Source organism: Pistacia vera, unplaced genomic scaffold (assembly GCF_008641045.1).
Source record: "Pistacia vera cultivar Batoury unplaced genomic scaffold, PisVer_v2 Contig151, whole genome shotgun sequence".
Taxonomy (NCBI): domain Eukaryota; kingdom Viridiplantae; phylum Streptophyta; class Magnoliopsida; order Sapindales; family Anacardiaceae; genus Pistacia; species Pistacia vera.
Genome location: NW_022195586.1, coordinates 747,870 through 772,810, shown reverse-complemented (window position 1 = coordinate 772,810; position 24,941 = coordinate 747,870). Strand labels below are relative to the sequence as shown.

General features: G+C 31.4%; 1 protein-coding gene across 1 annotated transcript; it reads right to left on the bottom strand.

Annotated features, from left to right (window-relative positions):
• Positions 1-1,050: 1,050 nt before the first annotated feature.
• On the bottom strand, positions 1,051-24,283 carry LOC116124272 (protein ZINC INDUCED FACILITATOR 1-like). The gene is given in 17 exon segments (XM_031409964.1): positions 1,051-1,142; positions 1,799-1,842; positions 2,341-2,429; positions 2,550-2,594; positions 12,973-13,080; positions 13,175-13,260; positions 14,099-14,192; positions 18,525-18,734; positions 20,800-20,875; positions 20,974-21,023; positions 21,315-21,377; positions 21,450-21,503; positions 21,592-21,694; positions 21,821-21,923; positions 22,041-22,101; positions 22,627-22,667; positions 24,133-24,283. Coding segments are annotated over 17 exon segments (1,470 nt in total).
• Positions 24,284-24,941: the final 658 nt, after the last annotated feature.

The window sequence follows — 24,941 nt, the reverse complement described above, 5'->3', positions numbered from 1 at the left end:
AATTTTGAAAAAAATTATACAAATATTTTTAAGTTAAGCATCTTCATATTCTTCCCACGTGTTTGACTTAATGAATTTATCGCAAAAGTCAAGATAATTAACTGACAATTTATTAAATTGAAAGAGGTTTATGTTGCTTTTACCAAATTTTTTGTTTTTCAGTTATTATTCGTTATTATTTGCTATAATTAAATGAAAATTCGACAAAAATAGTACAAATATTAAATTTGTACGCTATCTGTTTCATTAACCTCCATTTTTTTAATCTATTTTAGTTTCAAAAAGTTAATTATTAAATAAATTTACTAAAATAACAGTAAAAAAATATAAAAAGTGAAGAATCATAATTATAATAACCCAACATATATGATAACATTTTTATTTCCTTAATCATATAAAAAAATAATATAATTTGATGTAATTTTATTTAAAAATGGATACAAAAATTAACAAATTATACCGAATTTAAAAATATAAAAAAAAAATTCAATTAATAAAGATTAACATCCTTTAACAACATCAATTTTGATGATTATGAAATTCGTCAAAATTTTCTTATTGTGAATACTATCTAAGTTTAGCCATGTAAATTCGTGGGACAGTTTCGGATTTTTAAACCATCCGATGTAGAAGATCACGAAATATTCTTAATTATTATGAATACTGTTGAATGATTTAATTTTTAAATTTTCACAAAAAATACAGCGATAATTTTCATATATTTTTCCACAATGATCGAAACAAACTTAATCTAAAAATATAAAAATAAAAATAAAATAATGTTAAGAAGAATTATTACTGGGCATAGACTCACATAAATAGCTGAAATGGCCATTTAAACATTTCATAAAGAGTTACAGCAATAAAATATTATCGAGTTCTCAAGTTTTATAATATCATGTTAAGTAATCACTGAACCCAAAAGCTTGAAATGACAGATAAAAGTTTGATAATCATAAATTACACACCGTGATATCAAACCTCGCAAAAGAGTTGAGTTTGTTTCTACTTTTTCAAGGCTGTGCTTGAGAATTGAATAGATTTATCTGTCTACCCGCGGCGTTGAGTAAGAAAAGGTTTGAAGGACAATATTACTGCAACCGCCATAACCACATTTAGCATGAAGAAAATCGCTTGGTCACCTGCACAAAATTTCAGCTGCTAAGCCCTTGGACTTCATGAATGATTAACTTAGTTTAAAGCAACAAGTAATGTGATACAATGCTGGTTTATTCACCAATTTCTGTATGTATTTCAAGAGATGTCGATGTATTAATTTATATATCATCTACTCGTATGGCAACGTAAAACCAATGACACATCAGTTGAGATCTGAATATATATAACGTGTGTGTTCGGTTTATTTTCTAACTTTTCATCATTCTACCTCTGTATCCTAATAAATGCTAATGCTGATAAGAAATTCCCGACAATTTTTTGAACATGTTTTAGTCTGTTAGCAAGGGTTACGTAAATGTCATTTTGCTGGTGAAGTTAATATGATACAGTTATCACTGTGAAATAGAAATGTAACAAACTAAATCTATGTTATGCGGTGAAGAAGCTATTAAGGAAACCCAAATCCAGAAAACTCTTCTAGGAATAGGGTTTCAACCACCGACGATTTATGACAGAAAATCTCAGCGTTTCTCTGGTTTTTGGTTTAGGTTAGAAGGTACGATACCCCCACAACAATCTAAGGCATTCTGAATCTAAAACCCACCAAGAGGTGCAGAAACTCCTCTCAGAATGTAACACACAAACCAATCCTCCTTGAGAAATTCAATTTGAATCATACCTGGGAGGAAGAAAGCATCTCGGCGTTTTTGTGCCCAAGACAATCTGCAATGACCCAAATTATGAATTTAATGAGCAAATGATAGCATTTTATCATATGTTACATTTATTTGTAAGAATTAAATAAATTTTCTAAATACAATTTTTTGATATTATTTCACAAAGGTTTGGCAGATCAGCCAAAAAAATCTTATTTTTGGAGCTACCATGTATATTTATCAGGCCTTTAAGTGGGGAGGACTACTTATTCTCATGTTCGTTGTTGTGACAATTATTAATAGAAATGATATCTAAGAGATTATACAAAGATACTAAACAGGGAATTTCAAACTAACTTGTATGAATTGGAGTGCCTTTTTAGTATTTATGAATTCTTATAGAGATGCCGGGACAGATGCTCTTTTATGTTGAATGATTATATTACAAGACTAATCTTATCATGTTGTAGCTTGGCATCAGAAGTTGACACCAAATGCAATCCTTTTATTAGTTCTAACAGCACTACAAGTGAAAACTTTGCAATGAAATCAAGAGGACGCTTACAGAGCACCTCCTCCTGCTGGACCAGCAGCTTTGAAAAGTGACATTGTTGTTATAGCAATTCCATTCGCAGCTCCTCTTTGATGTTGCTCCTGTTGTGATTCAGCAAATCAACTTGAGAACTATTATAGAAGAAGATTCATAACGCGTCAAACTAAAATGAAAACACGAAAGCATTGAATAATACTAAATAAATCAAAAAGAGAAATTACCACTGCTCGGTTTTGCAGAAGATTTAATCCAGTTACCATAGCCATCTAGTTATACAGAACAAAATACTAGTAAACATAATCCTGAGAAAGAAGATATTAAGGCAATAAACTTGAACATATGGCATACAATGAAAAGCATTATTAAGAGATTGGATCACCCTAATTTTTCATTCCAGACTGATGAGCACCCGACCTGCAAATCCACAACAAAACCAACAATCTATCCACAAAACAGCTAATACGCACACTCAAATGAGAAAATACCCTGTTGTATTAACAATCACACAGCACATTACATCCAGAAAAGACTCACCCAGTAGCAATTTCCTATCGATATTCAGATAAGGGTGAGCGGTTCCGGGTACCCTGCACTTTCCGGAGAAACCGGAACCGCACAGTGCAGGTTCTCAAAAAAAGGAACCGGAACCGGAACCACACAGTGTAGGTTTATCAATTCAAGGAACCGGAACCTAAAATGCAAGTTCCGGTTGCTTTCCCGGGTACCTTATAAAAAATCAATTACCCCCATATTAGTTTAAAAAATGACAAAAATACTTTAAAAGTTTACAAATACACCCCTAACAAATTTTGATTATTCATTCATTTGTGTTCAATGTAACTTATAATAACCTGTAATCTCTAGGCAACACTTAAATTCAATCAATTCATCACAATTCACATAAAATTCGTCAATCAAAACCAAAACACAAACAATTATTCATCACAATTCACATCAAATAACTTCACCAAAATCATTCAAACATTACATTATAATTATTAAATTATAATGTAATGTTATAATTAATTAAGTGATCATATTATAATGTAATGTTATAAATACTTATAATTATTTAAGTAGTTATTTAACAATAATGTAATGTTATAATCAATTAAATTTCTAATAATTTAATTAATTACTTATGTTTAATGTTTATAATATAATGTCATAATTAATTAAGTAATGCTTTCATTGTGTAGTTTTTAATTAATTAGTGATCTACTACAATGTAATTGTAATGTTTTATATTAAGTATATACTATTTAACTATAATGATATTATAATTAATTAAATTGTTAATCATTTAATTGTATTGTAATATTGTTTATAATAAAATGTTATAATAATTAAGTAATCATACTATAAATTTATAAGTAAAGTTATAATTAATAATTCTAATCATTTAATTAAGTATTGTGTAAATTAGTAAATTACTAATATTTATAATATACGTCATAATTAATATAATCATTAATATTTTAATTATTTAATATTATATTAATTATATGATCATACATAATAGTATAATGTAATGTTAATATGTTATATGAATTAAGTAATCATACTATAAATCTAGAATTTAATATTTAATTAATTAAATTTCTAATCATTTAATTAATATACTAAGGTTTATAATGAATGTTATATTGATTAAGTAATCATATTATAAATATATGGTAATGTTATAATTAATTAATTTTTAATCGTTTAATTAAGTAATGAATAATATAGTAATTACTAATGTTTATAATATAATGTTATAAATTCTAACTAATTATGTAATCATTTAACTATGTAATGCTATAATTAAGTAAATGATCATATATAATGTAATATAATGATGTTATAATTTATTGAGTAATTATTTAATTATAATAAATGCTAATTAATGTTTATAATGTAATGTTTATAAGGTATTTTATATCAATTAAATTTCTAATCTAATTAAGTATTGTGCTAATATTTATGTAGTAAATTAGTAATTACTAATGTTTATAATATAAATTATAATTCATAATCAATTACGTAATTATTAATTATGTATGTATAATAATTATGTGATCATACGATTGTAATGTTATGTATTAAGTATCATATTATAAATCTTTAATTAATATTATAATTAATTAAGTGATCATAATATAATGTAATGTAATAATGTTATAATTTAATTAAGTAATTTTTAACTATAATGTAATATTTAATTAATTAAATTTCTAATCATTTAATTAAGTAATCATTTTATAATGTATGTTTAATTAATGTTTATAATATAATTCATAATCAATTAATAATCATCTAATTATGTAATGTTATAATTAATTATGTAATCAACTAATCACATTATAATAAATATTGAAATGTTACAATGAATTAAGTAATCATACTATAAATCTTTAATATAATATTATATTAATTTGTTTATAATAGAATATTATAATTAAAGTATCATTAATTATAATGTAATGTTAAAATTAATTACGTAATCATACTATATTTATAATGTAATGCTGTAATTAATTAAATTTCTATAATTTAATTAAGTATTATGCTAAATTACTAATGTTATATAGTAAATTAGTAATTACTAATATTTATATATAATGCATAATCAATTAAGTAATCATTTAATTATGTAATGCACTAATGCAGTAATGTTATAATTAATTTTAATATATTATAATGTAATGTTATAGTGAATTAAGTAATCATACTATAAATCTTTAATGTAATATTATAATTAATTAATTTTTTACTCATTTAATTAAGTTTGTACTAATATTTATATGAAATTTTATAATTGATTAGTATTATACTATAAATCTATAATATATGCTATAATTAATTAATTCTAATTATTAATTAAGTAATATACTAAATATTATAACTTATAAGTCAATTAATTAAGTACTAATTAATTAATGTAATGCTATATAATTATACTATAAATCAATTAAGTAATGTTATAAATTATAATTAATTAATAATCATTTAACTATAATGTAATGTATAAACTTATAATTGATTAGTATGATAGTAATTAAATTTATTAATATTTATCATCTATCATGTATAATTAATTAATTGCTACTTTTACTATAAATATACTTAGAACTTGATAATTGAAGTAAATAACTAAATATATTATTATTCAATCAAATATACTATTTTATTCAAAAATAGTTCTTTTAATAACATTAATAATTTAAAACACTTTTAATTGGACCATAATTCCAATTATTCACTTAATTAATGAAAATTTTAATATTAATATATTAAAGTTTTTAATATGGTATAATTTATATGTAATAAGTATAATTATATTAGTATATTTATTTAATTAGGTTATTCTAAAAATTTAATTTTTTCTATTTTAAATTTTTTTATATGTAAAATAATAGAAACTCCCCATTATTCACATTTCACAAATATTTCATTGCAGTCCAGATTCCAAAACAGGTTTCAAAACAGGTTCCAAAATAGGTTTCAAATAGGTTCCAAAACAGGTTCCAAAATCGGTTCTAAACTGGGTATCCGTTACAGGTTCCAAACAGGGTACCCTTTTTAGGTTCTTTTTTCCAGGTTTCGGTTCCTCCACACACAAGAACCGGAACTGAAACTGCACAGTGTCGGTTCCAAAAAATTGAAACCGGAACCTACCCTCACAGTGTCGGTTTCGGGTAGGTTCCGGTTCTGGTTCTGGTTCTACCCCCAGGTTCTGGTTCTACCTGCTACCCGTGCTCACCCCAAATTTCAGATAGTAATTACACAGAGAAAATAACAAAATATACTAAGAAAATGGTAAACATAAGACTGACTGCGAGGATCAGCCACCTCCACATTTACTGACTTCGAGGGTCAGTAGCCTCCCTTCCAAAATGACTTTATATTTCTTAATCCTCTCTCTTTTGTTCCTGCCCTTTTTATTCTCTCCTGACACCTTTTGATTTCTAACAGAATTCTCTTCTCTCTTACTCCTACCAAGCCACCTGTCCCCTCATAACAAACTCTAACCTCCTGCCTAACCAATATTCCCTTGCTTCTCACCACTCTTCTTCCTACGGTAGACCATTCCCCTTGGTTGCTCATCATTACCCTCCCCAAGAAGAGCCACCTTGTCCTCAAGGTGGAAAGAAGGAAATTGACAGCGGATAGTTTCAAAGTCTTCCCAAGTGTTTTCAAATAGGGGAAAGCCTTTCCATTGAATGAGCACTTCCCACTGTCCATTAATGAGTTTCCTCTTCTTGAGTACTGCTTCCGGTTCAAGCTGTAATATGAGATCTTCGTTGAGAGCTGTCGGTAGGGGTTGACTATTGGGAATTGGAAAAATTGCTTTTTTCAATTTTGAAACATGAAAAACATCATGAATACGAGCTGAGGGTGGGAGTGCCAGTCGGTATGCAACTGCCCCAATTCTGTCCGTGATGACAAATGGACCATAAAACCGTGGGCTAAGTTTCTCATTAAGTCAACGAGCGAGAGATCGCAATCTGTATGGCTGCAACTTTAAATAAACAGAGTCCCCAACCTCAAACGTAACTTCCCGGCGATGTTGATCAGCATAAGACTTCACGTGGTGTTGAGCCTTGAGGAGATGCTCTTTTAGCTCATCTAAAACACTGTTGCGTGGCTAAAGTTACTGGTCTACTTCTTCGACTGAAGAGGTTTGGTCCAAATAAAACAAAATTGCGGTTGGATCACGGCCATAGAGGGCCTTAAAAGGACACATTCCTGTGGAGCGTTTATAAGTAGTGTTGAACCAAAATTCTGCCCATGGAATCCATTTGGGCCATAACTGCGGCTGTCCACTGACAAAGCATCGGAGATAAGTCTCTAGGCAACGGTTTACTACCTCTATCTGACCATCTGTCTATGGATGGTATGCGGAACTTATGTGTAAGTGGGTGCCCGATTGTTTAAATAATTCGCTCCAAAAGTTGCTCATGAAAATCCTATCTCGATCGGAAACAATGGTACGGGGAAACCCATGCAAGCGAACCACTTCTTTGATAAACAGATCCGCTACCACTTTGACTGTGTACGGATGCTTGAGAGGTAAAAAATGGCTATATTTAGTTAGACGATCCACAACTACCAAAATTGTATCGACCCTTTTGGCTTTGGGGAGGCCCATGATGAACTCCATAGAAATGTCTTCCTACACTTGGTGAGGTATGGGTAATGGCTGAAGTAAACCTGCTGGACTCATGGCGTCATATTTATTCTGTTGGCACACAGGACAAGCAGCCACAAATTCTTTGATGTCGTGTTTCTACCCTCCCAAAATACCACATTTGGAGACGCTTATACGTCTAAAAGAACCCCGAATGGCCCCCAATGGGCGATGTATGAAATTCCTGTAAAATTTTATGGGTGTGAGGCCTGAATTTAGGTAGCACCAACCTGTTATAGTACAGCAGATGGCAGCCCACCAATCTGAAGGGATAATGACTGTTAGGGTTGATTAGGAGCTGTTGCATGATCCCACATAATTTGTCATCACTCTGAATAGCATCTTCCAAACTGTCCAGTCCAGAAAAACAGCCCACTGAGATAGCATAAAGGTCTACCACGTCTGGCATCCTAGAAAGAGCATTTGCTGCCTTGTTTTGTGGTCTTGGTTTATACTGAATTATGAAGTCCAAACGTAGCAACTTGATAACCCATTTTTACTGATTCTAGCTCAATAATTTCTGATCAGTTAGAAAATGAAGACTGCGCTGATTCATATGAATAACAAAACGTCTGCCCAACAAATAATGGCGCCACTTTTGCACCGCCAGAACTATAGCCATTAATTCCCTTTCATAGACTGACTTCAGCTTTGAATTTAGGGACAAACCTTTGCTGAGAAAAGCAATCGGTCGTGCTTCTTACATTAACATCGCACCCAAACCACTTCCGGAAGCATCGATTTCTATGATAAACTCTTGAGTGAAGTTAGGCATCCGGAGAACTGGAACACTAGTCATGATCTGTTTTAGTTCGTTAAAAGCCTTTTGAGCCGTTGCATTCCACACAAACGAGTCATTCTTTAACAAGGCAGTGAGTGGAAGGGCGATTTTTCCGTAATCGCGAACAAATCGGTGATAGTATCCTGTCAGCCCGAGGAACCCTCTCAGGGCCTTGATATCTCTCGGTGCTGGCCATTTGGTAATACTCTCAATCTTTGAAGGGTCAACGGACACCCCTTCAGCTGAAACCACATGTCCCAAATATTCCAATTGTGACTGCCCAAAGTGACACTGTTTTTTATTGACCACCAACTGATTGTCTAAGAGCACCTGCAAGGTAATGCGTAGATGCTTTGCGTGCTCGCCCATCTCCTTACTATATATTAGTATATCGTCAAAGAAAACCAACAAAAATTTCTTGAGATAAGGCCTGAAAATGTCATTCATGACTGCTTGGAAGGTAGCCGGTGCATTGGTGAGGCCGAAGGGCATTATCATAAACTCATAGTGCCCTTCGTGCGTCCGAAATGCCGTTTTAAGGGTGTCCTCTAGTTTAACTTGGATTTGGTGATAGCCCGATTTCAAATCAAGCTTAGAAAATACTGTCGCCCCATCTAACTCATCAAATAATTTGTCGATGGCTGGAATCGGAAACTTATCCGGAACCGTCACTTTGTTAACTGCCATATAATCAACACAGAATCTCCACCCCTCATCTTTTTTCTTCACCAACAAAACTGGACTTGAGAATGGACTGATGCTGGGCTTTATTATTCTTGAAGCCAGTATTTCCTTGACGATGCGCTCTATTTCGTTTTTCTGGTAGTAAGGATACCTATAAGGTCGGAGATTTGGTGGTTGAGTCCCTCGCACTAATTGAATGGCATGGTCTCTGGTTCTGGTGGGTGGTAATCCAAGAAGTGGATCAAAAACTCTACTAAATTTCTGCAATACTTCCAACAACCGATCATCCACATCCCCATTATTATCACTCTGTTTCTGAATTTGTCCAAACTCTATCAAACACCCATGTCCCTCACTCTGCAATGCCTTGATCATAGCCTTGAGTGAAACCATGGTTTTGCTGAGAGATGGGTCCCCTTACAAACACACAATCTGGTCTCCTAGTTTAAACCTCATGGTTTGCTTTCTCCAGTTCGTGGTCGTCTCACCCAAAGTTTCCAGCCATGCAATCCCCAAAACAACATCAGCACTACTCATATCAAATGGAAAGAAATTTTGGATAATCGTCACCCCTTGCAGCTCTAGACAAACATCTCTACATTCTCCCTCACATCTGACACTATACCCATCACCAACTCGGACCCCAAAGGACTGAGTTCCCACCACAGAGATATCCAAACACGCCACCACCTGTGAACTAATAAAATGGTGGGAAGCCCCACTATCAATCAACACAATCAGCTCCTTACCATAGATTCTGTCCTTGAGCTTCATGGTCTTTGGACCATGAATTCCCACGACGGAGCTAAGGGAAAGCTCAACCTGTTCCTGTTGTGGCTCCATTCCAGATTCGATGGACTCCCCTCCACCAATTGGGTCTGGATCATCCTCCTCTTCATCAATTAAGATAATCTGAAACTGCTTTTCCCCACATTTGTAACCAAATGAAAACTTACCATCACATCTGAAGCAAAGACCTTTCTCCTTTTTCTTCTGGATTTCCGCATCTGTCATTCGACTGAATGGAAACTCGCGTTGTTGGAAGTTTGATCTTTCGAAGGGTCGAAAGGATGAAGGTGGTTGGTCTCGACTAGAGTAGTTGGCCGACGAGCCATGGATTGATGATTCTGGCGATCGTCGAAGGAAATGGGAAATTCTGTGTTATTTGGGAATTTTGGGTTTGGGTAAGTTTCGGGTCGGGTCAAGTTTCTGGATCCATAGGAAGACCCAGGCCCATTAGCACGTGAATGTCTAATTGTCCCCACTTGGGCTTCTTCAATCACGTTATTTCTTTCTTCAATGCGTTGGGCCAGATCAATAATTTGAGTTAAGGAAGTGGGCTGGGCTAAACGGATTTTAGCCCTCACTTCCACTTTCAGCCCATTGATAAAGGTTGCTTGTAAAATCTCCTCATTCTCCCCGACCAGAAGAGCAGCAACGGCTTCAAACTGACGTCGAAACTCCATTACTGACCCAGTTTGCTTCATGGCCATTAACGACTCATATGGATTGAGTTCTTGGGACCCACTAAACCTTTGAAAGAGTGCCAGCTTAACCAGTTGATGGCTTCACCCTCCATACAGACAGTTGTCGCTGTTAATTTCCCTTCCTCAGTTATTCCATTGAGGTGAAAATAGCGCTCAACTCTAAAGATCCATCCATAAGGATCTACGCTGGAAAATATCGCATCTCCAATTTTCTCCCACTCATTTCACTGCGACTTTGGTTACTAGTGCCAGACCGACTTGCCCCATTTGGATTTTCTTCTTGGTGAGATTGGACATTTTTAGATGAACACATCTCGGTTCTACCAGCTTCTTCTTCATCCTTTCTTCACACTCAAGATTGTAATTCAACTAGACACTCTTGAATAGTACCCATCTCCACTCTCAACTTCGTAACCTCTCTTTCCACATTGTCCAGTCTAGAGTCCATTCTCGTCAATACCATAACCCAGAACACAAGGCTCTGATACCAATTGATGAGCACCCGACCTGCAAATCCACAACAAAACCAACAATCTATCCACAACACAGCTAATATGCACACTCAAATGAGCAAATACCTTGTTGATTTACCAATCACACAGCACATTACATCCAGAAAAGACTCACCCAGTAGCAATGTCCTATCGATACTCAGATAGCAATTACACAGAGAAAATAACAAAATATACTAAGAAAATGGTAAACATAAGGACTGACTTCAAGGATCAGTCACCTCCACATTTATTGACTTCGAGGGTCAGCAGCCTCCCTTCCAAAATGACTTTATATTTCTTAATCCTCTCTCTTTCGTTCCTGTCCTTTTTATTCTCTCCTAACACCTTTTGATTTCTAACAGAATTCTCTTCTCTCCTACTCCTACCAAGCCACCTGTCCCCTCATAACAACCTCTAACCTCCTGCCTAACCAATATTCCCCTGCTTCTCACCACTCTTCTTCCTACGGTAGACCATTCCCCTTGGTTGCTCATCACAGACAAACAGATGCTAGTTGTCATGTTCAAGTGCAATCATTATATTAACATGTATAAAGTAGAATATCAGCATAAACGTCCATAAAAATGCAATTTTATTCTTTTTTCCAGAAGAAAAAGAGCAGTTTGGAAGCTTTTATAATGACTGCAGTAAAAGCTTTGAATTAGAGAACAAAGGTTCTCTAAGATCCATTCGAAGAACACTGATGCATGGATATGTTATAACATATATTTTTTCTTCTCATTAAGATCTACGCTTACCGGATTAGAAGTAGACAACTGTCTGATTCTAAACTCATTAGGTTTATCCAAAACAAAGATTAAAAACTTCTTTAATGCACCAATTTACTGCATTCATATTTAAATTGGCACGTGTTTGTACGTAGAACAAGTAGTTCCAAAAATTTGAAAACTAATAATACTAATTTGTATAGCAACGAAGTCTGCTTGAATCACTAGTTTTTTTCTCTCGGAGACTGAAAGAAAGGGTTTAATGGAATTGTTGCATTCCCACTGAATTTTAGGTCATTTGGTGAGAGTGAAAAAGAATTGTTGAAGTTAGTGAGAAAGATTTTAGTTTGTCTTGGATTAGTGGAATTTTTATGTATTTTGGGGATTCAATTTCTGTTGAGATTAAGGATTTTTACTTTCTTTTTGATTCAGAGAAATTAGTAAACTGCTGTGAGATGATATTAGATCATTTGAACTTTGAATGTAATGAGTTTTGTTTAGTCGACTTTTTTGTATATCTCATCCACATTAATAATAACTTCTTCTTTCTTATCAAATAATGATAATAAATATCAATCTAAGGACTTATTTGTTTTCTCATCTAAACACTCAATAAGAGTGGATATTTGTTGGCTGTTCTGTTGTGCAATTCAAGACGTAGAAACAATAATATTTGTCTCAATGAAAAAGCCTAAAAATTTTGGCTCCTAACTGAATACAAAAAATATTATTAGTTTGTCTCTCCAAAATATCCCTATCCTAATTATTAAATTCCACTGATACCCCTTAACACCTTGATTTTTATTAACCTATTTTATGAATGTTTTCTTATATCACTTTCATCTTAGCAACTACACTCATTATAAGTAATCTTTACCCAAATATTATAGAATTTCTTTTAAAGTTTTTTTAATAACTTTTTATAGGTTCAGATGTTGGAAATCATTAATTTTTAGTAAATGTTAACATGCTATTGATTCAAGATAAAGCTGGTTTATTATAAAGATTTAATAGGTTTATATTAATGGTCTTGTTCACTGTATTGTTTTAAAAAAACTTATAATGGTGCTTCAGTTTTAAGCCATATATCTAATTAGAAAATTTATATATTTTTGTTACATTTTATCAAATTCATGATTAGTAAAAACAAATATAATCAGATATTTAAAAATCACAAACATATCATTCAATCTTATTCATTCAGACCAAATCAATTGTTAGAGTAATTTAATTGTAAAACAAAACAACAAACATGACCTAAGTGTTAAAATTGTATTTATAAGAGTAAAGCACTTACGATTAAGGAATTCTTTATTGCAGAAGCACAATTTATCAGCAAGGCAAGACTGAATCCAGATAACTTTGCTATGTAAGTGTAACTTGTCAAAAGGGGTATGGTCAAAACCTGTACATAGGATATTATGAAAATACGATCATATTTTGAACATAAATACGTTAAATGCGGAACATAAATAAATGCCAGAGTGTTCAAAATTTACCCCTGCCATGCGTGCTAACACTATCGGCCCAAAAAATTTCTCCAGAAACGGATATACAGTAAATTGAAAAATAAGGAGGCAGAGACCTATAAGTTCATAAATTGGTCAATTGTATCGAATGATACATGAATTTATTAAGAAGAAGAATAAACAAGAGAACATGTGTATAAAGACAAAAAAAATTGTATAGTAAGCTTCGCATTACTTCTTATAGTATGTCATCCTATAGCTAGGAAAAAGTCAACTTAAGTTTCCCTTTGTACAACACCACATCTTCCAGCAGATATAAAAATAAATAAATAAATTTACCCGAGATTGAAATATAGTACTTCAACATCCAATATCAATACAAGTTGCTTTTATAATATGAAGAATGAAATAACAAAAGATGTTTGTTTGAAGATGGAGGAGAATAACAATAATATGTTGAGCTTATGAAATTTTATAATATGATAATCAGAAACTAAATTAATAGTTACATCTTGTTAACTAAGAATCAATCATTAAGTTCTGCAGAACGTCGTCACTTTTGGACATAAAAATGTGTTTGTTTAACACAATAAAAATAATCCAGTCAATAAGTATCAAGTGTTCATAAACCTCCATCCCAATGACCTCTAAACGTTTATATTATCTAAATGTTTTGATCGAGTTAATGACAACTCCATTTTAAACCAAAGAACTTCATAACATGTTTTGAAGATAACATAACTAAATGAAACTTCTTTTAACAGGTGTCATGACTAGTACAGAGTATGCCTAGCAGGAAGTTGTGATATAACACTTCAAAATTCTTTTTTTCTGAAAAAGTCTGAAATGGTCCTTCCTAAAGATGCTTTGAAAATAGATTGGAATATTGAAAATAAAAAAAACATGTATAAGACAATTTAATATAAAAAAGGGGAATATCAGTATCTACTTTACCTGAAATTGCAAGTACTTCACCAACATCTTCAGTAGAATAGCTCAGACCCCCATACTTCCTAGGGCTGACAAACTAGAAATTTGAACATAGCATCTGACTGACAGGAAAAGGACGTGGAGGAGTGAAGCTACCGTGGTCGTGGTGGCACAGTTGGTGTCAGGGATTTGAGCACTGTTTGACACTAACGAAAAAAGATACAGCAACAAAAAATATGAAATGCAGTGGTTGAGTTTATCTTTTGAACTTAAGGATGCCATATTAATGAAGTCATCAACAAAAAGTATACTTAATTTTTTACTTTTATATTCCAAATAGTTGAGCAATGAACATTTCAAAACACAATGTTGATATTTTATGAAACAAGTATAATCGATATTAAAAGAATACATTTAGGATCATCCCACTCATAATCAGCACAAAGCATAAATGCAGATGCCAGTCTGTTTAGTGTTTCCAACTATTGATAGGTTAATTTAAATGTGACTTCAGGATATTCAAATACTAGGCATCCTACATGATTATTGGGTTTCTATTTAACATAAAGAATATCTTCAAATTAAGACTACAAATGCAACTAACTACTTTTTCAGTCACAAATATTGATAAACTAAGTAATCTGGGTAATGAAAACTTTAATCGTAAGCTACAAATTTTAAACCCATAGCGCAGATAGAGGAAAAATTACACTACTTTTTCAATGCAGCTGAAATAAGTTTTCCACACCAGCGAAATATTTCAGGTCTTTAATGAAAAATTGCTGCACTATTTTGTTTTGTCGTTGATAATGATGATTTGGCTGAGAAATTAAGCAGAGCCTCAGCCTAACTAATTCAATGGCACGGTTAGGGCCAACATTCCACTCTGTATTAGGTAAACCGACAGTCAAAGCTAGGTGGCTGGCACAGAACAGTGTGTAACGAGTTTAACCTAGCACTTATGTCGCAGTACACCTAAACCCAAGTTGAAGGGAACTCAGAAGTATTCAATAGTTCTTTTTCATTTCCTTGAAAAACTTTACGCAGCATCAGAATGTTGTCTTTTCTTTCCCTTTTTTATTATTATTATTATTATTTTTTAAATTTCAAACAGAATGTTGTTCAATGTATTTGTCCACAATGAGAAGAAGTAAGCCCATTACCATTTATAGGGGTGAGTACGGGTAACGGGTAGAACCGAAACCTGGGGATAGAACCGGATCCGGAACCGGAACCTACCCAGAATCGGTACTGTACGGGTAGGTTCCTATTCCAATTTTTTGGAATCGATATTGTGCGGTTTCGGTTCCGGTTCTTGTGTGTGGAGGAACCGGAACTGGAACCTGTGAAAAGGGTACCATGTTTGGAACCTGTAGAGGGTACCTGGTTTGAAACCGATTTTTGGAACCTGCTTGGAACCTGTTTTGGAACCTGTTTTGGAACTTGGACTACAATGAAATATTTGTGAAATGTGAATAATGGAGGGTTTCTATTATTTTACATATAAAAAATTTTAAAATAGAAAAAGTTAAATTTTTAGAATAACCTAATTAAATAAATATACGAATATAATTATACTTATTACATATAAATTACACCATATTAAAAGCTTTAATATATTATACTATATTTACTATTAAAGTTTTGATTATTAAGTGAATAATTGGAATATAATCCAATTAAAAGTGTTTTACATTTTTAATGTTATTAAAAGATTATTTTTGAATAAATAGTATATTTGATTGAGTAATAATATTTAGTTATTTACTTCAATTATCAAGTTCAAGTATATCATATAAATTAGTAATTATAATTATATATGATAAATTGATACATTAATAAATTTAATTACTAGTAAATATCATATTAATCAATTATAGCATTACATTATAGTTAATGATTACTTAATTAATTATAATTTTATAACATTACTTAATTGATTAAGATAATAATATAGCATTACATTAATTGATACCACTTGATTAATTGACTTATAAGTTATAACTTTAGATATTACTTAATTAAATAATTAGAAATTTAAATTATAGCATTACATTTATATTTATAGTAAACTTACAATATAACATATTATAAACATTAGTAAACTAATTAATGATTAAAAATTTAATAATATAATTTACGTATAAAATTAAATATGATTTTAAAGTTAATTCACTATAACATTACATTATAGTTATATTAATAATATATACATAAATTAAAGATACTAATGATAGACATTTATATATTAAAAATATACTACAATTAACATAAAATGCATAATACTTAAAACAAAATTAGAAATTAAAATACAACATTACATTATAAATTTAGTACGATTATGTAATTAATTGTAACATACATATAATAAATGATTACTTAATTATATTATATATATATATTATAAACAAATTAATTATAATATTATATTAAAGACTTATAGTATGATTACTTAATTCATTGTAATATTTCACTATTTCATTAATGTATGATTAGTTGATTACATAATTAATTATAAAACATTATAAACAAATGATTACTTAATTAAATGATTAGAAATTTAATTAATAAATATTACATTATGTTAAAAATTACTTAATTAAATATAACATATTATATTATATTATGATCACTTAATTTTATGTATTACATAGTAAATGATACTTATTAGTAGAATTTAAACATCATATTATAACATTAGTATTTACTGCATTATATTTATTACATTACTAATTAAATAATTAAAATTTTAATTATTATAATATACATTAAATATCTATAATCTGATTACTTAGTTCACTATAACATTACATTATAGTATGATCACATAATTAATTATAACATTACTATAAATGATACTTAACTGATGAGTTATGATATTATGTTTTAAACATTGTATTACTAATTTACTATATAAACATTAGCACAATAATAATAAATTATTAGAATATTAATTAATCATAATATTACCCTATAAACATTTCATTAAAACACTAATTAAACATTACATTATAGTTAAATAATTACTCAATTAAATTATAACATTATATATTACATATATTATAATCACTTACTTAATTATAGCATACATAGTTAAAGATTACTAATTAGTTATGAATTAAACATTATATTATAAAATAGTAATTACATATTATTACATTACTAATTTAAACGATTAAAATTTAATTAATTCTTAAATCTTATATATTTATAATATGATTACTTAATCATTATAACATTTCATATAAACATTAGTATATTAATTAAATGATTTGAAATTTAATTAATTATAATATTAAATTATAGATTTATAGTATAATTACTTAATTCATTATAACAACATTATACTATTATTGTATGATCATATAATATATAACATTACATAATTAAATGATTACTAATTGTTATGACATTAATTATAAACATTGTAATTTACTAATTTACACAATACTAATAAATGATTAGAATTTTATTAATTATAACATTACATTATAAATTTATAGTATGATTATTTAATTAATTATAACATTTATTATAAACAATATACATTACTTAATTAATGATTAACAATTAATTAATATAATATCATTAAATTAAATAGTAATCACTTAATTATATAACATTACTAATTTATAATATAAATTTACTAATTATATTTAGTATATATAACTACCCAATGGCCAATTATACATTATTGTGATGATAATTGTTTGTGTTTTGGTTTTGATTGACGATTGTATGTGAATGTGATGAATTGATTGAATTCAAGTGTTGTTTAGAGATTACAGGTATGAGTTACATTGGACACAAAGAATGAATAATCAAAATTTGTTAAGGGTGTATTGTAAACTTTTAAGGTATTTTTGTCATTTTTAAACTAATAGGGGTAATATTTTTTACAGGGTACCCCGGAAAGGAACCAGAACCTGCATTTTAGGTTCCGGTTCCTTGAATTGAAGAACCTGCACTATGCGGTTCTGGTTGGTTCTTTTTTGGGAACCTGCACTGTGCAGTTCCGGTTTCGGTCTCCCCAAAAAATGGAGGGTACCGGAACCGCTCACCCCTAACATTTGTTTTCTACTAGCAACCAAATATGTAGCGTTAATGAAACTAAAGGAGCCTGTGTCTCTAAACAAGGAAAAATTATAGAATCCGTTATTTCCGAAAACTGAACAAGTAGAAAACTGCAGCGCTAAAGAAACAGAACTAGAAATTTCAACTCTGAAGACTAGTAGTCAAGGAAAAATGAAGAAAACATATCGACAAAAAATATAGAATCCGTTATTTTCGAAAATTGACGCAAGAAGAACACAGCAGCACATAAAGAAACAGAAAACTAAAAATTTCAACTCTGAAGACATAAGGAAGAAAAACATATCGACAAAGAGAGCGGGCTCAGTAGAAGCACAAGCCAAACTATATACCAAAAATATATCATGTAGAAATATACCTCTGAGTAAGCCATATCATGCAGTGCAACAATAGAGTAAACAATAATAGAAGACATTAAGGGCCAATTCTTATTGAGGCTTTCCTTAGAAGTTTTCTTGCTTCCTTCTTGTCCTTTAAAATCCGCATCAGACCCACAGGATGCAGATTCCATTTGATCATTTGAGAAATCACATGCTACATTGTCTTCCTTATGGATGTGCAACGTCTCCTGTATTAACCAGATGTATTTTAGGAAACCTCATTGCAGTAAATAGAAAGTTAATTCAGTAATAACAAGACAAGCATGAGTTCTTGTAGCTTAAATACTGTTACCAGACACTCATCTATTAGCTTAAGGTTTTAAGTATGATAATTTTAGCATATCGAATCCGTTTGACCAAGCGAATTTGAATAGGAATCCCCCTTTTCTATTAGTTAAGCTACAAGAATTTATGTTTATGGTTATAGTTGTATCCTTGATCACATTGTATTTGATTGACATGCACTAGCACTTGAGGTCCCTTACCTGTTAACTTGAGCTTTTGTGATAAGTGGTTCTTTAGCATAAGTGATATAACCATTCACGTTGATCATTTAATATTAGTTACAAGTGTATTCACATGAATATCTGTGGACTAGACATTAAACAAGGGAGATGACTAAAATCTTTTATGGATTTCTTTTCCTTATAACCTCTATAGACCTAGGGGATATTCATCAATTTCAATTAAAAAAACAAAAAGGAAAATTGAGCATGTATAGATGGAGAGCAAACATACTGGCAAATGTTGCAATACATGCTAGGAAACAAATTGTAAAACGGCAATAAATGAAAATCAGTTTGTAGAGTCATATAGAGACTTGTTCATAACAAAGAAAACCGCATACAATTAGCATCTCAATCGGAAAGAAAATGATCAACAACCACGTACGAAACCAAAACAAAGTTAAGATGATAGACAAAGGTCAACAACAATACTTCAGCTCCAACATGCCGCTTCCCAAGTAAGGCATGTGGATGAAACAAAAACTACAAACAAATTCACAACTTAATGTTATCAAATTAAACAACAGGGAATTCAAATACAAAACCTCTGTGTCTTCATAACTTTAATACTAAGTTAAACAACTAGTGAACCCAAGAACTTAAACTGATTAGGACAAACAATAATATGTAAGCTCTAAAAACGAACATTTTCAAACATATGGCATCCCTTGAGGTTCACTAAAGTATAGCTGTCAAATTTATCAAAATCCTCCATTGTGAATATGGAAATTGTTACAAATGAAGTTTCAATTAATTTTAATTGATGCCTCTCCAACACAATTTTCAAACCAAGAAAGCCCATCTGTTTTATAACTACAAAAGAAGAGGTCCATATTTTTTTTTCCCAAAAAATTTATTCACTTTTGATGAAGGCAAAGCATTCTTGGTGTGGCTAAGTCATATAACCTGGTACGACAGACTATAAAAGGTAAAATGACAACTGGATTACATAAGTATGTACAAATAACAAATCTACCTGAAAATAATTAATTAAAATAAGTGAACCTCCACAGCAATTCGACTGAAAATGTGAATGACATTAACCACTTGGATGATCACCATATAGATTTCTCGCCTTATTTTTGATATGATAGGTCATAAGTATTATTCTCCGCTCTCCTTACACATGCACACACATGCAGAGGCCAGAGAGCAGATTTCAACTTATTAAATGACATATACAAGTTGGAAACTAAACCGACTTTGTCTACATATTTGAATTTCTGTAATACTAATTAAGAGAGCCTTCTAGCTAGTGTTAATGACCTTGAGTTTTTTAGAAACCATCGTTTCTGACCTGAGTTCTTGAGCATGTAATATTTCTATTTTCTATGTGAAATCCCTCAAAATATGAAAGTATCCAGAAATAACAGAAAAGTAAAGAGAAAAGAGGTTGCAAAGGAGTTATATTAAGTTCAAATTGAAATGTGTTGAAAATAGCCACCTACACAAGCTTTACTTCTCTTGAAGGCCTTTCAATCATTACTATCCTCTGTCTCACCAAAGCCTCACAAAATATGATGGCAAAGAAAATTGAAATGTCTATAAGATCAATTTTTAACCTAAAGTAAGTCACAGTTAGTCAATTTCATTATGATAGGAAACTGTCCTGATATGTTACAAAAGAATTACATGAAAATGCATCTTACTTAGGACAAATAGTAGCCCAAATCAATAATTTCATATAATATAATGATTGAGATTAGACAGTAGCAATAATGTTATTTTGAAGTCATAAATTATGTACCGGAAGCCAGCAAGAAGCCATAGATACTCCCAAAGCAATAAGTGACATAACAAAGCAGGGCAAGAAGTATGGAAACCTGCATAAATCTCATGTTTCGGAATACCATCATACTTTTAACATCTTACAGAAAGAAAATGAAAAATAATAAAAAGATAAGAGTTAAAGTTCACTTACTTCCCAAATAAAGATTCTTTAGAGAATATGCTTGGATACTTATCTGCTGGCTGAATAATGAAAATTATCCCAAAAGATAAGTACCATGCTTTGCGAACAGAAAACAAAATGAAAAGGACATGGGCACATGGACTAGGTGGGGTATGGGGATGTTTAACAATAGATAGATTAAAATGAGATTGGAGAAGATACTTGGACAACTAGGGAAAAATCCTGAATGATGGTCATTTCATAAGGATTTCAAATTACTTGAAAATGGAATATTTTTCAATAATAAAGGAGAAAGGAAATATTATCTACAAGATGTATTTACTGGCACAAGAAGCCAAAAATATAAGTACCTGAGCCAAAAAACCACCCACTGCTGGGCCCATGATGAGTCCTATGCCCCATGCTGTACTCACCTGAAGTTAGATTTCAGTTGTCAGCTCCGGCACCATAGTAAAATACTTTTATTCATAGAGAAATAAGCTTACTGCTGACAATCCTAAAGCTTGGTGTTCTTCACGCATAACTTCAGTTGCATATGCCTGGTAATGATAGAAGTTACGCACCGGCACTGGAATTGAGTGGAACACGAGTAAACAAAGAATCTCATAGAATAGAAACTTTCCATACCATTGTCGTTCCAAGTAAACCATTCATACTCCCAAGAAGAAACCTTGTGATGACAGCCATCCAAAAGTTTATACTAAGCCCAAAGAGAGTGCTCAAAACAACCCTATGACAAATTTTAACCAGATAATTATGAAAATTTTGTACATAAGATGTCTGAAATAAAAAAAATTCCAGAATTAATTGCTAATTATAACTATCAAAATTTGACAGGAAACCAGCAGTTACTAACACTGAGATGGTCCCAGATAGTATTATGGGTTTTCGACCATAGTGGTCAGCCACCACTCCCCATAAGACAGATGTTAAAGCTCTGCCAATCATGAGTGAAGACCCTTCAAGGTATTAAGAGGTTTGTTTGGATTAATTTTCAGAAGCTGAAATCTGATGAATAAGCATATCTATATTAGAATACACCATCATTAAAGAGGAAATATAGAAGATACACTCACCCACAAAGCCAGCATAGTAGCCAATATCTTCCTCCCTTTTTGCAATATGAAAATCCCTAATCTGAAATTAAATAGAAAATTTATAAAATGTTTTGGAAAGCAATGCAAGATTCAACAGAATGACAGGTAGGCTTTGTTTCATATTTTTCCCAAGCAATGGAGGCTAAGCAGAAAAATGAGCAACCAAGATAGTCCAACCTTAAACTCGTAAAAGATGTATATAAACAAATGCAAGAATCAAATCTGACCACCATATTCTATAACCATCCTGGAATGTATCAGCTTTAATTAGTTGCAGAAAACTTGTTGTCTACTTCTCAGTAATATTTTCTCCAAACCAAGGAAGTCATCAATCTTGTCACTGGTAAATTTTACTTCTTGGATAGTTATTCACTCATCTTGTTCTGCTATCAATCATAGCGCATTGATTAGTTAGATGCTTCTGTATTTATACAAAAATCATTCTATTGATTTTTTCAAATCTTCATTGCAGACTCTTTGTATGTCACTGAACCAATTTCTACGTCTGTCTATAACTCATTTTAATAATTTAATCATCTGCATGCAGAGTAACATTTCTACTCACCATGAAATAAAGGAAGGGAAAGAGTGATGATACTGACAGTGCTGAAAAATTGAAATGAGAAGGATATCAATATTATGGATAATGTACAAGATAAATCAAATAATTAAGAAATGCTTAACAGCAGCTAAGACAAGTGCTGCAGGAAATGACAAACCACTGCAAGAGGGCATATATATGAATTTCAACCATAAAGCAAAAAGGTGCATGCTACCTTAAATCAACAACAAAACTTGTTTACAGTAATAATGAAGTTCACCACAACCACAAAAAGCAAAAGTTATTTATAACAGATTGAAAGGCAGACTGGACATCCAAGAAGGAGATCACAATTTATTCATTTATTGATGGGAAGACATTAAGTTGAAAATAATTCACAGATGTAAGCTGGGGGTTTAAATCTTCTAATAAAATATTTCCAGTGTTTCTAACTAGATAGAAATACTGATAGACCACGACTTTGCATGGATGAGGAAGACGTTGCATGCACGTAGAAGAAGTTGTGATCAATTAGAGAGTTTCAAGCTGCACATTTATCTTTCTGCTGCATGTTATTTTCGTTATGCTCTGTTTTTAAGTGTATTTGCATGCTCTGTTTTACGTGTGTTTGAGTCCAGTTGTTAGCTTCATGATAGGTCCCAAACGCAGCAAGTATAAATGCTAAGATAACTTGTGTTCTCTTCGGGTGAGAACTTACTACAAATTAGTTTCCTCTTCGGGTGAGAAAGTACCACAACAACTCAAATAATGTTTTGCTTGATAATTCATTACCAACTCGTGGCTGCTTAAATAGCAAAACCACTTAACAACCCACGTACAAGCAAACCAAAACAAAAGGAAAACTAGAAGCTAACAATTGGACTCAAACACAAGTAAAACAGAGCATGCAAATACACTTAAAAATAGAGCATAACGAAAATAACATGCAGCAGAAAGATAAACTTCAGTTAGCTTTTTTTGCTGAACCCCAGGGGAGCATGCCAACTTTTTCCCTTAAGTAGTTTAACAACCGAATGGGTGCGAAATTGTCAAACTATAATTAAAATGAGAACCACAAAAACTCCAGTTTAATTCAACCTCTTCATTATACTATTTGCAAGTACAGTGCTCCAATGGACAGAATTTCTCACTTTTGTTACAAACAAAAAGAAATGCCAACAGAACCATAGTGCAAGAAAATGTAATGATAAAATCACCTTAATCTGATCATTTTTTCTATCTTCCAGTATATAATAAAATAATTTTCCCTTTCCCATAGACACTAAAAAATTCTGTTATCTGTAATGTTTTTAATAATGTTAACCGAAACTATTTGCATGCACCTCCATTTGCGTGTATGCAGAACCCTTCAAACCTAAAGAGGAACAACTAACAATAATGAAACCAATACCATTCTTCAAATTTGGCAACCTGCCTTAAACTATATCATCCCAACTATGCAATTAGTGGAAACAAAGAGAAATTTAAGATGCTTGTAAGTATAACCTGTGATGAGATATGACAACTTACAATTACAAACCGCAACAAACCACAAAGAAATGATTTCCCGAATGGGTAAACCTTGTTTTAGTTCTTTGAGCTTATCAACCTTACAGCCAGAGCAGTTCTCATAATATTTCTTCTTCTTCAACAGTGTCTCTCTGCACTTCTCCTCCGACATACTTTTATCAAGTCAGCACAAGACACTGCCTCAGATGTATGAAGTTGTAAAACAAAATCTGAAAAAGCACTCTGCACTTAGTTACATAATCAGCTCAAAAACTAATCATCTAATAGAAATTAATAATACATATGTAAAGGTACAACAGAATCTTAGATAGCACTCTCCACTTAGTTATATAATGGGCTTGAAACGTAATCATCATAAAGAATATATATGTCCATTAAATGGTAAAGCATCTCTTGCACAACTGCACTAGACATTAAATGAATTGATTAGGAGTTAAAAAGTTGCTTAGAAAAGAATATTCAAGTCTTGAAACAAAGATGCTTTTGCTTTGTTTCCGTGTTAAAAGAAAATAATATATAGCATCCACATATTTTACAAGATTTTCACTTAAAACATGTGGATGCAATATAATATCATGTCATACCATGCCAGCAAGAGCAACGCATAAAACATGCTTGTCACCATCAATTCATGATGTCATCTAATTAGCTTTTAAAACCAATATCACAAATTTTGTATCTTAAGTTCTATGGTACTGTCTTAGAATTACCACGGAATTATAAAATGATGAGACATTAAATAAAAAGTCAGGATTCTAACTTTATAAGTACTGATAAGTTGATGGTAAATTAGGGCACGATTTTGGTTG